Source organism: Glycine max, chromosome 3 (genome assembly GCF_000004515.6).
Source record: "Glycine max cultivar Williams 82 chromosome 3, Glycine_max_v4.0, whole genome shotgun sequence".
NCBI classification, from domain to species: domain Eukaryota; kingdom Viridiplantae; phylum Streptophyta; class Magnoliopsida; order Fabales; family Fabaceae; genus Glycine; species Glycine max.
Genome location: NC_016090.4, coordinates 33,984,089 through 33,999,046, shown reverse-complemented (window position 1 = coordinate 33,999,046; position 14,958 = coordinate 33,984,089). Strand labels below are relative to the sequence as shown.

Below are 14,958 nucleotides of genomic sequence, written 5' to 3'. Positions count from 1 at the left end.
CGACACTTCTTGCGATACGAACCGTACAATTCCAGGCCATTGGTATGGCGAGATAGGGCTGAGTAGGAGTGAGGTGCTTGACGCCATTGGAGCTGGCGGGATAGGCGAGGGTACCGCCATTGGTGCTGGCGAGACGTGCCAACGTGGACAGTCCCGCCATTGACACCTGCGTTACACTTTTGATGGGACGCGAGATGACTGAAGCCTCATGCAGCTTCACATGCAATGTCTGAAATTTTTTTTGATGCAGCCTAGGTTACACTTTTGATGGGACTCAAGCATGGGACTGAAGCGTGATGACTGAAGCCTGATGCAGCTAGGGTTTACATGCTATCTCTGAATTTTTTTTTATGCAGGCTAGGGCTAGAGTTCTACTTCACATGCACCCAGTTGTTGCTTTAGAGGAGACTAGGGCACTGTATTGGATAGGGAAATCAGAAATCACATGCATGGTAGGTTAAAGATTAGAGCTAGGCATGTAGGAGGTGACTTCCATACAGATTTACTTTAATAATGGTGTGTAAATTTATGTTGTACATAGCTTTTTGCTAAAAAATTTCTTTAAATAAAGCAAACTTGCAATCACACTCAGCACTTGCATAAATTTGAGACTGAAGAGAGTATTGTGAGAGAGGAAGAAAGAGTTTCTTTGAAGTTTGATTCTATAGTAAGGATGTTTTATATTTATTTAAATAAAGTTTTCTTTCATTTTGTTTATTTATCATGTACAAATTTTTTATTTTGAAGTAACAAATATTATGGTTAGAATGAAATTTGAAGCTCAAATTTAAGTGTATTAATTTTGTAAATTACATTTTAAATTTAAAAATTATTAGTAGTAATTATTTGTAACAATAAATTAGTAAAAAATCAAATTGGCCAATTTTTAATATATTCTATACATAAATTAAAATACATGTGAAGAAAACTTTAATTTATTAGTAATCTTTTTTCTACAATTAACAAATAAATAATTGAATAAAATATGGACTAACAAATTATTTATAATACAAACAAATATTGAAATGCAAAAAATCATTTCAACAATATATATACAAAAATAATAATAATGTACAATGTATCATATATTTAATCACGTAAATTTTCTAAAACAAATAATATTAACCTACAAATTAAAACTAACAAATAATATATATAACATTCTAACTAAAAATAATTAACTCAAATAATATTAAATTATCAACTCACTTATTTTAAAAAAAATTATAATACTAAAAAGATAAATTTACGTGTATCAAGTGTCTAATATTACAATTATTTATTTAAGTGTCAAATATTTAATATTACAAAAACTAAAAATTTACGTGTGTCTAAAATTTACAAATATATACCTAAAGCTAATATTAACTTGTGCCTAATACTAAAAAATCTAATATTACGTGTGTCATCCTAAAGTATCATGCATGTATATATATTTATTAGGCTAAAGTATCATCCGTCTAAATATATACCTAATACTACAAAAACTAATATCACATATATAAAATTTAAGAATATATACAACAACTAAATATATATACACGTAATATTTTTATACTAACTAAATAAATATATAATATTTTTTTCAATTATACTTACTCATACAATTTTTTTGACGAGAGATTAAATTATAAAATAATTTCTTATTTAAAATTCATAAGAATAATTAGTTTGTCAACCCCCTGCAAAAGTACATCATATATTTTAATTCTAGGAATAATTAAGAATACAATTAATTTAGATTCTATAGAACATATGTAGTATACAAATAAAATAAATTTAGAAAAATAATTGAAACAAGTTGATAAGAAAGAATAATTATTTTAGAAAACTTTATATTTCTTGAGTTAGAATATATTTTGTTTTACAGATATTTCTAGAATTCATAATAAAATTCCCATTCTTTGATAAAAAAAATTAATAATAATATTCTATGCTGTAATTACTACTAATACTAAAATATTATATACAATAACCAAATATTATTTTCAACCAAATATATACAATAACCAAATAATATCTAACAATATATACAATAACTAAATAAAATTTTAATTCTAACTAACCAAATAATATTTTCATACTAACTAACCTAACATTGGAATATCTATTAATACGTAAAAAATAACAACACAATACCTACTGATACTAACTCATTTAAACTTAGAACTTTTGTTAATAATAACTAACCTACTATTTACATACTAACTAACTTAGAATATTTGTTAATACTAACTAACTTAAACTTATAATATATATTAACATATTTACTTTGAAAATACTTATCACGAAATTATGTCCAAGATAAGGGTAAGAGCACTTGAAGGATGAAAGCACAGCAACAACAAGCACTAAATTTGAAAGAAATTTGAACCACGAGCACAACACAACAAGCACAACACAAGCACAATAAGCTCTCACACTCAAGAAGAAAGAAAGAGAAAGAAAACTCAATAAGGTAATGAGAAATGTAAGTGTAAACAATGAAGTTCAACCATTTTTTTTATAGCTGAAAACTTGAACCCCAACGTTCAAAATTTTTTAACGTTCACATGCAATACTAGGCTTTTCAGAACTGCAAACCCTAAACACTGCAAGCCTGAGCCTAGCTATGTTCTAAACACTGCAAGCCTATCTTCAGACCTGGAAGCCTTCAACGTGCAGACCTGGAAGTCTTCAACGTGTTCCATAGGAGCCAGTGGCGGGACTGCCCACGTTGGCATGTCCCGCCAGTACCAGTGGCGGCATGGCTCCCTCTCTTCTACTCAACCATGTCCCGCCAGGAGGAATGGCGGTATGGGTACGCCTCTCTCTCCTAGTCACCATGTCTCGCCAGGAGGAATGGCGGTATGCACTGAGGCCGCTGTTGTCAATGACGGTACAAGCTCTCCCACCGGCAGCAATGGCAGCACCCCGTAAATAACAGACCCCCTTTATAATATGTTTTAAAACGAACCATGTTTGATAAATTGTTTCTAAAACAAGCCCTGTACAGTAAATTTGCCCACGGGTGAAAGTGTGGATCTTCTCTTCAATCTGTGATGACCACAATTTCAAGTGATAGTGGTGTATGTTTGTGTAGAAGCTTGATTGTGATGAATAGTAACATGGGTAGTTTCACATCAAGGGAGATCACTTCTAACACACACCACCACCACTTGAAATAAAGATTATCGCTGTTGAAAAAAAGATATATACCATTACTAATGATATTCATAGATTATGTGAGAAGATCCATTATAGAATTCACTCGTTCACTAAAAGTAAATTTTTTTTCTCATCAGAAATACCTCTTTCAAAATTCAGAAGTCACTTTCAAAGTTTAGATGTCACTTTTGATAATGATAAGTCATGTTATGTTAAACAAAGTTTGTCAATATTTGATAATAAAGATAAAAAAGGAAAACAATGACAAATATAAGGCGAAAAATGAGATGTTTTAAATTGTACATATTGAACAGAAACGTTACTACAACCATAGGGACACCTAGCATGAATACTAAACTTGGCCACCAAGTCAACGAATTATAGAAAGCGAGCTAATTATTACCACAAGCAACAATCCATCAAATGGATACTCTTTTCTAAATCCTAGACCGGCCCTAGGGATCACACTCCCTAGTGAATCCGAAGTAGCCAGCTAATTATACCACCACTTTGGACAACCCATCAAATGGATGTTACCCTGATCTCTCTCCCCCATGTATAACCTTTAAGGCTTCAAATCATTGATTTACAATATGCTAATAATCACTCTCTTGGGAATAACTACACACATTTAAGATTTAAGACTCTCTTTCTCAACTTAGACACAAATCCAATTTATAAACAACTATTTTCTCTAATTTTTCTAAACATGGATACTGAGCTCTTGTTGAGCTTTTTTTGTTTGTGTGTGGTGCATTTTTCTTCTTAGGCAAAGACTCCTATTGATAGTAAGAGATATGAATTTGATCTTTTTAGAAGAAAAAGATTATTTAAAAAATATCCATTATCTCTTTAGTTTAAGAAGTTGTTTGATTTTGGCCAAAGATACATTTTAAATTTGTAATTAAAATATTATGTTCAATTTAGAAAAGATATGTTTCAATTTTTTGCACACAATATTCAAATTTGGGCTTGCAGACTTATGGGACTCAAGCATGCTAAGCTTGGAGATTCAACCAAACTTGTTCCCCTATCCACTTCGGCCTCCTCTGGACCTTCCATAGCAGTGATAATGATCATGGCTACGATTATATGATGACACCTCTATCTGACTTTTTTTTTTAAAAAAAAATATTTTTTATAAGATACTTTTCAAGTTATTTTTTAAATTAATTATTTTTTTTATCGAAATATCCTTATTTTACAATAAATACTATGAACTAAAAAAGATAAATGTATTTTTTATCTTATAAGGATTAGAGAAGAAAACTAACATATAATTAATTAGGTAAAAAATAATATAAGTAGAAAGAAAAATGAAGAATCTTAATAATTTTAACTATAGTTCTAAAAAAGACAAATATTAACAAGTTAGGAAACTTAAAGTAAAAAGATTTTTATTAAGATATGTATAATGTTGTTCATCATATTTTTTTTCTCTTATATGATTTTCAAACTAAATATTTTTTCTCTTAATTTTAGTTCTTTAATCAGTGAACTAAGGACACCAATTACCAGGACCTATTGACAAAATATATAAATTGTTAACAAATTTAACTAAATTTTTTATAGGATGTGAATTAATCAAAAAATCTTATAATTAGATAAAAAAATAGTAATATAAAATTGATGACAACAACAAAAAAACAGAGAAAAATAATTAGAGGATTAAATTTTCAATAATTTTTTTTGGCATACATCAAGGTTACACAGGATGAAAAAAGGATTGTGATGAGATTATTTTTCTGATCGAAATGATAGTTCCAATTTGATCTACTTCGACCGCGACAAAACATTTTAAATGAAGTGGTTAGTAGGGTGTCTTATTGTGTGTGATTAACGTTAAATTTTAGTTAGCCGCAAGAGTCTCGGATTGAGTGAACGACAATTAGTACTGTTAATTAACACTAATAAAGCTTTGATCATGCTTTCCTCATTGTTTGATAGCAAAATTAATAAATGACAAAAGAAAATGGAGAAAAGGAGAGATTCGAATCAGAGTTGATGTGGTTTTTGACAAAGATCGAAGCATTTGTTTTTGACGACTAAAGAGGGTGGCTGAGAGGGATCGATGAGGTCTTGACAAGGATGGTGATTGGCCTTGAAAGCTCGCAATATTTGAAATAGAATTACTTTGAAAGTGTACTTTGAAGATTTCGATTGGATGGATTTAGTGGAAGGTGGTAACTCATCCTTTTCTGTGTTTAGATAATTAGTTTGGACATGCAAGGATGATTTCCTTGATGTCAATAATGTGACGGTGTAAATAAAAAGCATTAATTAATTTCTCCACTGGTGGGGCATTTAGGAGACAAAACAATATAATGATAGATAAAATATGGCCAATCCTCCCACAAAATGATAAATTACGGTTTAAATATCTGTGTTTTACATTTCTGGTAAAGTATAGTTCAATTTAGAGAGATTGTAAATCATTGCTAGATCTTTGTTGGGTGAGATGGGAGATTAAGAAATCCTTTCTATCAAGAGAGAAAGTTTGTTGTATCCTACTTTTGATAACGGATAAATTTTAACTTATGAAACTAAGGTAATGTTTCATAAAGATATTTTAACTATTTTTTAATTTTTTTTATTAGTGGAAAAGTTTTTTTTTCTTTTTTAATAAATAAGTTTTTTCAAAATAATTTTTAATAGCTCTTTGAAACATTTACTAGAAACGTTAATTTTTAGTTTTTATATTTTTTTATTCTTAATATATTTATTAAATTTCTTGATTGTTTATTTTAAATAAATCATGATTTATTATTTTATAATTTTTAATTATTTCAATAGATAATTTTATTAAATGTTTATAATTTAATAAGTTAATTTTTTAACTTTCAACTAATTTTTTTTAACTTTTAACTAATTTTTCAATTACTTTTATTAAATATAACCTAAGTCATATGATTTTTCATCTTTCAACTGGTTTTTAAGTTCGTTTATCTCACACTTCTCTGTCTTCTACTGTCATCTTTCTCTTCTCGCAAAATAAACTGTATAAATTTATTTTATATGTATATTTATCTCCCAATAATTTCAATCCTTTTAGTATTGCTAATTGGATGGCAAATCGCGGCGCACTACATTACAAAATAAAATTGTATATATTAAAGTTAAGAACCGCAAGATCGTGTGGGGCTAATTATTATTTCTTTCGTGCATGCATCACTCGTACTTACTTATCTGTAAGTTAACTTTTCAATATGTTTCCCATAATTTCTCAAAAGTTAAGGAAAAAAATTTACCCCGTTACCTTCTTAATACTAATTTGAGTGATGTTTAAATTAATTCCCAACATTTAAACGTGCACAATTGATTCCCTAATAATTTTAAAAGATGCAAAACAAACTTCTTACAAAACGAAAATTGTGATATATATGAAGTACATACGACTAATCAGCTATTAACGATAAATCTGCACTTATTTCATAATCCCTTTTATTTATCACTCAAATTATTTGTTTATATCTCTAAAAACTCGATACATCTATAATTTTTGCTTGAGTCAATTAATTTCATTTTCAGATTTTTTCCACCTTGTGAGGTTGTTTTACAATAAAGATTTTGGAGGGATATGATATGTACATGCATGGAACAAGTGGATTGGATAATATAATACTCCAAGGAAGCTAAGTATGGTTATTTCACACAAGCAATTTCTCAATATTGCAATTCATGAATGTTTTTAAGAGTATGTCATACTTCTGATGAATTTATTAGGTGTCAAGCCCTCGGAGAAATTTATTTTTTCTTTTCATATGTCCTACAAAGTTACTATTCCAAAATTTAAACTTGGATGTTTAGCATTACTCTTCGTTTAAAGCTTTCAAGGTAAAACAACACTATAACTTGCTTAATATAGATAACTTTAATTTGATTCCGTAATGGGGTGTGGAGCCCAATAATAAATTGCTCATGGTCACTTTCTAGTCCTATTTATTGCGTCGAAGACTTTGCGTTGTTAAAAGTTAACCACATCCACACAAGATTGAGGATTGTAATTTGGGTTTGGTCTATTCGTTAATTGTTCATAGGAATTTATTTAATGACCGGCTACTACTATGATGTTGACCTTCACTTTTTTGGTTGGGGCATTACCCTCTCTTTTGCAGTTAAAACTCGTTTCACTTTTATGGTATACTATATTAGTATATTTGGTACAGGTCAGAAAAATAAAACCTAAAATAAATTTTAAAAGAATTATTTTTTAATTCAAATGTGAGTTATATGTATTAGAGATCTTTTTTTATCAATATATGTATTATTTTTTTCAAAATATAAGTTTTTTTTTGTTTTCATAAAAATTTTAAAAAAATATTTTTTTATTAGCAAACTTAAAAATTGAGTTTTAATTATTTTTGGGCCAACCCTGATTTAGTAAATGGTCTTATATGATCAAACCCACACATTTACAAAGCGCGTGTGCATGTGATTTTTACACATTTCATTTCGTGTTTTTTATGAACATTTTGGTTTAGATATTTTATAGTTTTTTTATATATAAGAATCAAACACAATATTATAAATTTATAACTATTGACACATTTTGCTTAATCAAGTGGACATTTTAATGCATGTTATGTTTAGATCGAATGTAGTTGCTTTTAATTTGTAAAAAAAAAGGATTGGATGTATAGTTGCGAAAAGAAAATAGAAAAAAAATTCTTAGAGACAAAATTTTATTTTATTTTATTTTATTTTTTAATTCAAATTAGAGTTTTTTTTTTTATATTGAATTTGAGGTATTTCACAGCTGAAAACCATAAATTTCTTTTATTTTATTATTTCACAGCTGAATTGTGAAGGGAAACTATATATGGATAACAACAGTTTAGATTTGATGCCTGCGGTGGAATCAATGCCTTTATTGTGTTTTCAGTTTTGTGGATGCAGTGCTGGAATTTGGAAGGCATTGGTGCTGGAAGGAGAAATTAATATGGACTTCCTATTAAACTTTTCATTTTTTCGCAACTGCAACAACGATGATTTTCATTAATCATTGTGTATTGTGTTGTTTTCCGTAATGTTATTAGGTTGTGGTATTGTGCTGTTTAGCTTAACTTGTAGGGGTTGCAAGTATATATATGCTCTTCAATTTATTCTGTACTTGCTGTAATTCTCATAGATAGATGGACACACCTAGTGTTCTTTCTATCATTGAATAAAAATTCTGTTTTGCCTTAAAAGAAAACTCTTCAAGATGTTGAAATCTAGACAGATTTTTTTTTTTTCAACTGATATTGTTATGCACGGACTCATAATTAATTAAGTGCTTAAATACACTTAATAAAAATAGTAAAAAAGTATAGAAAAGTGAAAATTTTGACAGGCAATGAAATGTATAATAAGAATAAAGAAAAAAATAAGATAAAAGAGAAACAAAAATATTGTATAAATATTATTAATATTCGTGGATCTCTTTGAAATGATATATATGCTAGCAAATAACACAGAAGATGCTGCAAACTGCAAAAGAGAGAATCAAACAATGATTGTCAGAATAATGACAATATTCTTGAAAGGTAGGGCTTGGTGTGCAGAATAATATAGCATGAAAATGAAATAAAGCCATTCGGGATATGAAACATATTTTTACCGCTACCTAAATCCTAAAAGAAATAAAAAAGCATAAAATTTTAAAATAATATGATAAGTAATATTTCCTTTTCTGTTTGCGGGAAATAAGATTAATTCGGATTAATATTAAAAGAAAATTTTCAAATTTGAATAAAAATCAACATGATTGACAGATAATTATAGTATGTTTCTCATACATGTAATTAATAAGTTATTCGTTTTCATAATATAATATTATTTTTAAATCCAAATATGCAAATTTTTTAGAATAAATAGCTACTTTTATCTTTGAATATGTAATTCACTACAAATATATTCTAATAGATAAAAATACAAAATTTAATCAAGATTGTAACAAATATACCAATTAACCCTCTCAAGAACAGCTTTAAAGTCCACAAATTTTATCTCTGTTTGGATCCTCAACTAATAACGTACGTATTGCAATTTGCAAGCATGAGACTTCACGATTATGAATTATTAGCAATTTTTTACCTTGTAAATTCCTCAATATCAATTGTCCTTCTCATACCATTCAATTCTTTAGTTATACAATAAGAAAGATAAGAAGTATTTACATTAGATATCTCATCAAAACTCCATCAAGACAAGTTTAAAAATTAAAAAAAAAAAATAGAATAGCAATATTTTGTATCAGAATACTTATATCACAAGGTTTGTCACAACCTTTCATTAATTATTTTGTTCTACACTTTCACTGTTGAGAAATCATTTTATGCCGTAGCAAACTATACTTAAACTTAATTAATAAAACAAAACTCTTTTAAGGTATGTCTTTTTGACTTTTTGTACAAAACATTTGAGTTAGAATATAAAAATAAAAAATAATAATATCAATATGATATGATTAATAATTTTATTTTTTAAATATGTGATGATGAGTTTGATTTCTAAAAAAATATTTATTAAAAAATATTAATCTTTTAAATAAATCTTATGAATTTCATGTTGTGTTAGTTGTCGTTGAACTGTTATCTTGTGTTTGGATCAAGAATTTTAAAATTTTAGAAAATTTGAAATGCCTAGAATTTGAGTTATTTTGATTTTAATTTCTTTCATTTTTCAAATGTTTTGCTTCGATAAATCAATTTAAATTTCTTCAATTTTAAATTCTTTATTTGGATAGGACAATTCAATTTCCTACATATGTAAAATTTAATTTTATATTTTAAATAGATGAAATTTTAATATTAAACTTTATAGAAAACAAACACAATCTAATTTTGAAATATTAATTAAAAAATATTTTTCAATTTTTAATAATTTTAAAAAACAAAATATTAATAATTTTAACCAGGGTTATTTTGCGTGACCACAATCAGTAATGTTTTTAAATCATCATCAATCAAGGCTATTTTTCGGTCGACATCAAATATGATTTTTTTGTCAAATATGCCAAGAATATTTGTTAGCTGACGTTAGTCAGGAATATTTTTCGACTAACGTTGGTTGAGTCTATTTTCCAGCCAATGTTGGTTAGGTTTTTTTTACCAACGTCGGCTAGGGTTTGTTTGGCCGATATCGGTTAGGGTCTTTTCGAACGATATTGACCAAGACTATTTTTAGCCAACGTCAGCCTAAAAAATCATAGCAGGAGTTGACAAATTTTTTTATCTAATACCAACTAAGACATAGCTTGGTCGATTCCAACCAATAGAACCTACTTGATGTCGGTCGAAAAACATCATTGGTCAACGTTGGCCGAAAAATCCCCAGTCGAAGTTGGCTAATAAATAGCCCTAACCAATGTCGAACAAAAAATTCTACCCAACATCGACTATAAAATAGCCTTGGCTGATGATGGCTAAAAAATAATTCTGATCGATGTCGACCGAAAAAACTCTAGTGGATGTCGACTATAAGAACCTAGTCGATGTCAACTAAGAATAATCATGTCTGATGTCGGTCAAAAATACCTAGCTGGTATTCACAGAAAAAACCCTAGCCAACATCAACCAAAAAACCTAGTTAATATGGTTAAGAAATAGCTCTGGGTGATGTTAGCCAAAAAACCCTAGTCGATGTCAGCAAAAAAAATCTTAATCGACGTTGGCTAAGAAAATCTAGTTGACATCAGACAAAACGCCCTAGCTAACATCGGCTAAAAAATAACCTTAGCCGATATTGGCTAAAAAATAGCTTTTGCTGATGTTGACTGGAAAAACCTAGCTGACGTCGGTTGAAAAATCCTAGTAGGTGTCTACTCAAAAGTTAGTCATGACCGATGGCAGTAGAAAAAATCTAGCCAATGTCGGCCAAAAAAACATTGGTCAACATCAACTGAAAAAACCTGAATGACAATAGCCATAAAAATCCTTGGTCGATGTCAGCAAAAAATTCTCATGATTAACGTCAATGAGAAAATAACCCTAACCAACATCATCTAAAAAAAATCTTAGCCGATATCAGCAAAAAATACCTTTTGTTGACATCATACAAAAAAAATTTGACCGAAAAAACTTTGGCCAACGTCAGTGAAAAACAACTTATGTCGATGTTGGCCGTAAAATCTTTGGTCACTCGTAGTTGCAAGTGTTGAGCGAGAAAGAGTTGCGAGCAAGAATGTGAGTTAGAGTGAACATCTTTGAAAAAAGAATTTCAAAATCTATATTATTTGAAAAAATTTGAAATCTCACTATTTTAGTCAATCAAAATGATTCATAAAATACCAAAAATTAAATATTCTTTCAAATATTCTATCCAAATAAAGCTATTTTATTATGAATCCTTTTAAATTCCTTGAAAAAATGAATTCTCCTACTAAATTACTCCATCTAAATACACTATTACGGTCTAACCAGATTGAACGGATTCAATCTTAAGTTTTAACACAACTGGTTGTGTGATCATTGTACACGTTTTGGCGCCATTAAATTGATGAATCTTTGATTTGTGAATTGTGATGCGTGTTTCACACAATGAGAGGAGTGTGGTTGTGATGGCTAACTCCTCAATTTTTATATCCAAATTCCAAAATCCACCCACCGGACAAAAAACTGTTGAAAATATAAACAATAAAAGAAAACAAAAATATTGATACTTACACCTAATGAAAAATAAAAAGAGATAAAAATATAAATATAATAAAATGATACAAGTTGCTAGAAAAAGAAATACAGAGAAAAAAGTTTTTAATAAGAAATTATTGTATAGCTCAAGATGATGTGATTTAGACTAATTTTTATGTTGAACGTATTAATTCTCTTTTCTAAAACAAAAGATAAAGCAATATGTTGGATGAAATTGATGTAAATTATGTGATGAAAATCATATAATAATTCCTTTATATTAGAAAAGTGTTCACATGAAAGAAGTGTTCATCATCATTAAAAGAACTAAAAAACAAACAAGTTTAACTCAATTAAAAGATATAAAATTAATTTGATAATAAAAAAATAAAAAAGTGGATAAATTATACATGTGCTTGTTATAAATTCTTTTTAATTAAAATTTGAATCCTTCAAATAAAATAAACTAAAATAAAAAAGAAAACTAAAAAGTAAACAAGTCTAACTCAATTAAAAGATATAAGATTAATTCGATGATATAAAATAAAAAAGGAGAAGAAAAAAATTTAAATTCTCATCTTAATAAAAATTAATAAAGTAATAATTAATATTTATGGAAAAGAAAATCTAATTCAATTGATAAATTATATTATACATGTGCATAAATTGTAATAAATTCTTTAGAATTAAAATTTGAATCCTTGGAACAAAATAAACTAAAAGAAAAAAAAAATAGGTAAGAAACAATAACCAAGCAAGCTCAGCCACAGGACACTAGTGTCTTTTCCTCTCTCTTTCTTTTTTAAGGTTCTCCTCCCTCTCTCTCTCGGTTCCCTCTGCCTTAACTGAAAACGACTGCAAGCAACCTGTGGTCTGCTTGTGTATATATCCCCTTTTGTAATTTTTTATATAATCGACAAGAAGCATTATATTTTTATTATATTATTATATTAATCACATTCATACACCGACTCAAACCCACTTCTCCTTAATCTCTCTCTCTCTATATAAACTCTCTCTCCTTTGCTTTCTTCCTTTTACTTCACTTATAAAAAATTTCCCCTCTTTTTTTTTTTGTCTCTTTCTTTCTTTCAGCGATCTTTCAATCAGCCATGGTCGACCTTCAAACCGTTTGCTGCATGTGCGGTGACGTTGGTTTCCCCGACAAGCTTTTCCGCTGCAACAAATGCCGCCACCGGTTCCAACACTCGTATGCTTTCTTTTCATTTCTTCTTCTTCATCATCATCCCATCATAGTACACATATATACATAGATCTTTCTTTATCATATGGTAGAATAATATCTTTAATTTGATAGTTAGATGTAACTCCACATGATATCTTTCTTTGATTCTCACATCTCATGATGCTTATAATCAACATGGCCATTATTTCTTAGCTTTAAACTCATTCGATCATTTTATAAGAAATAAGTTATAATATATTTTACATTGTACCTTATTTCTTATAAAAAGAATCAAAGATAGATAAGATTAAGCAACTTAGTATCTTTATACACACCATGCACACACCATGGATATATATATGTAAAAGATAATTATTGTCAATTTTTTTTATGAGGCTATCATATATAATATAGAGACGAATTAAGCGTAATTACTATTTTTTCTTCAGGTATTGTAGTAACTACTATGGGGAATTATCGGAGATAGAGCTATGCGATTGGTGCCAAAGCGAGGGAAGAAATTACTCGAGATCACATAGCTCCAATTCGAAGAAATTAGCGGTGGCCGGAAACGACGCCGGAACCACGACCCGTTCGGAATATTCCGGCGAGAAAATCAAGCACCATGATCGTGATCAAGAGATGAGTGGTTCTTCGGAGAAGGGGAAGAGCCCCGTGCCTTCGCCGAGAACCTCCACGCGCAGGTATAAGCTTCTCAAGGATGTAATGTGTTAAAAAGAGGAAAAAGAAACAACAACAACGACAACGAATCCTTAACCAAGAAGAGAAAACGAGTATATATACTATATAGTAGTGTTAATTAGACGTGTCAAAAGGGTTATTTTTGTACGTTTATATATATAGTAGTAGCTTTGTAAAGACTTTGCTTATGCGTGTTCTTCTTGTTTTGTTAATTTTGAGTGTCCCTTTTCATCAAGTTGTGAATAGAAGATCGAACTATGAAACTTCAAGTGTTCACTGTATGTATTAGTCCCATAATATATATATATATATATATATATATATATATATATATATATATATATATATATATATATATATATATAAGTTTCGAGCTCTTTTCTAGCTCCAAGATCTCCCTTTTGGTTTACTTAATTAAGTATAATTGTTTCTTCAATTAAACTATCTATATAATAAGGCGCAATTACAATTATTATAAATACATAAGGAATCGGCAAAAAAATTCCAAATTCGCAGATTTTTTCATGCATGCCCTCCTCTTATTAAATGTTGTCGCGTGTGATGCATGGTACATGAAGTAGGAGGTTTCGTGCATGACATTTGTTAACTCGTGAAGTGATGGGAAAATTATATTTCATGGAATACAAAATTGAGACGGAAGGGTTAATTAATTAATTAGGTTGACACATTACACATTACACATATATACAAACAGTTATTAAATATCCTATTTTATTAAATGGTAACTAATTAATGTGCATGAGGATTTGGTGATTGCACAAATAAATTTATAGTCTCCTAGTGTTCTTTCTTTTTCTTAATTGTTTAATTGAATTGAATAGTGGATAGATATGAAAGAGAGAGAGGTCATACGTGCAAGGGTTTGACTGTTGTGGCAGCAGGGTTGAACCTTCCATTTGCATAGTTGAGTCTAAATTGAATGCATTGGGTTTCCTTTTGGGAGAAAAATTCAGAGTACCTGAAACCTGGCTACCTTTTTCAGATTCATTGAAGGCCTTTAATTGCTAGGCCCTCTCTATTATTGTCCATGTCAAAAGAAAATGAAGGGTCTCGATTTTAAAGTTGGAGAATTCACACCCCGCCGTACCTTCAAAGTTTTTTTTTCTCCCTATTTTATTTTCTTTTAAGATATACTCTGGCACTTTGCAATCTCACCAACAACAACTGTAAATGGTAGCCATATGTACGTACGCAAGAATTTTTCTTTTTTAGTGAATGGTTTTTCTATTATAATATTTAAGAAAGAAAGAAAAACGTGTCGTGAAGTGTAGTGAATAGAACTGGGTCTTCTCA

The 14,958-nt window shown here is 29.1% G+C and overlaps 1 protein-coding gene across 1 annotated transcript; it reads left to right on the top strand.

The window, feature by feature from the left end:
* Nucleotides 1–12,696: 12,696 nt before the first annotated feature.
* On the top strand, nucleotides 12,697–13,907 carry LOC100802738 (uncharacterized). Its single transcript, XM_003521040.5, has 2 exons — nucleotides 12,697–12,966; nucleotides 13,392–13,907. Exons 1-2 carry the CDS (start codon nucleotides 12,869–12,871, stop codon nucleotides 13,675–13,677), a joined length of 384 nt encoding a protein of 127 aa, XP_003521088.1. The 5' UTR covers nucleotides 12,697–12,868; the 3' UTR covers nucleotides 13,678–13,907.
* Nucleotides 13,908–14,958: the final 1,051 nt, after the last annotated feature.

What these genes read in the sequence shown, in the direction of transcription:
- LOC100802738 (XM_003521040.5), top strand. Translation starts at nt 12,869, where the DNA reads ATGGTCGACCTTCAAACCGTTTGCTGCATGTGCGGTGACGTTGGTTTC. An exon ending in CGCCACCGGTTCCAACACTC is followed by an intron (nt 12,967 to 13,391) that starts GTATGCTTTCTT and finishes TTTTTTCTTCAG; the next exon opens with GTATTGTAGTAACTACTATG.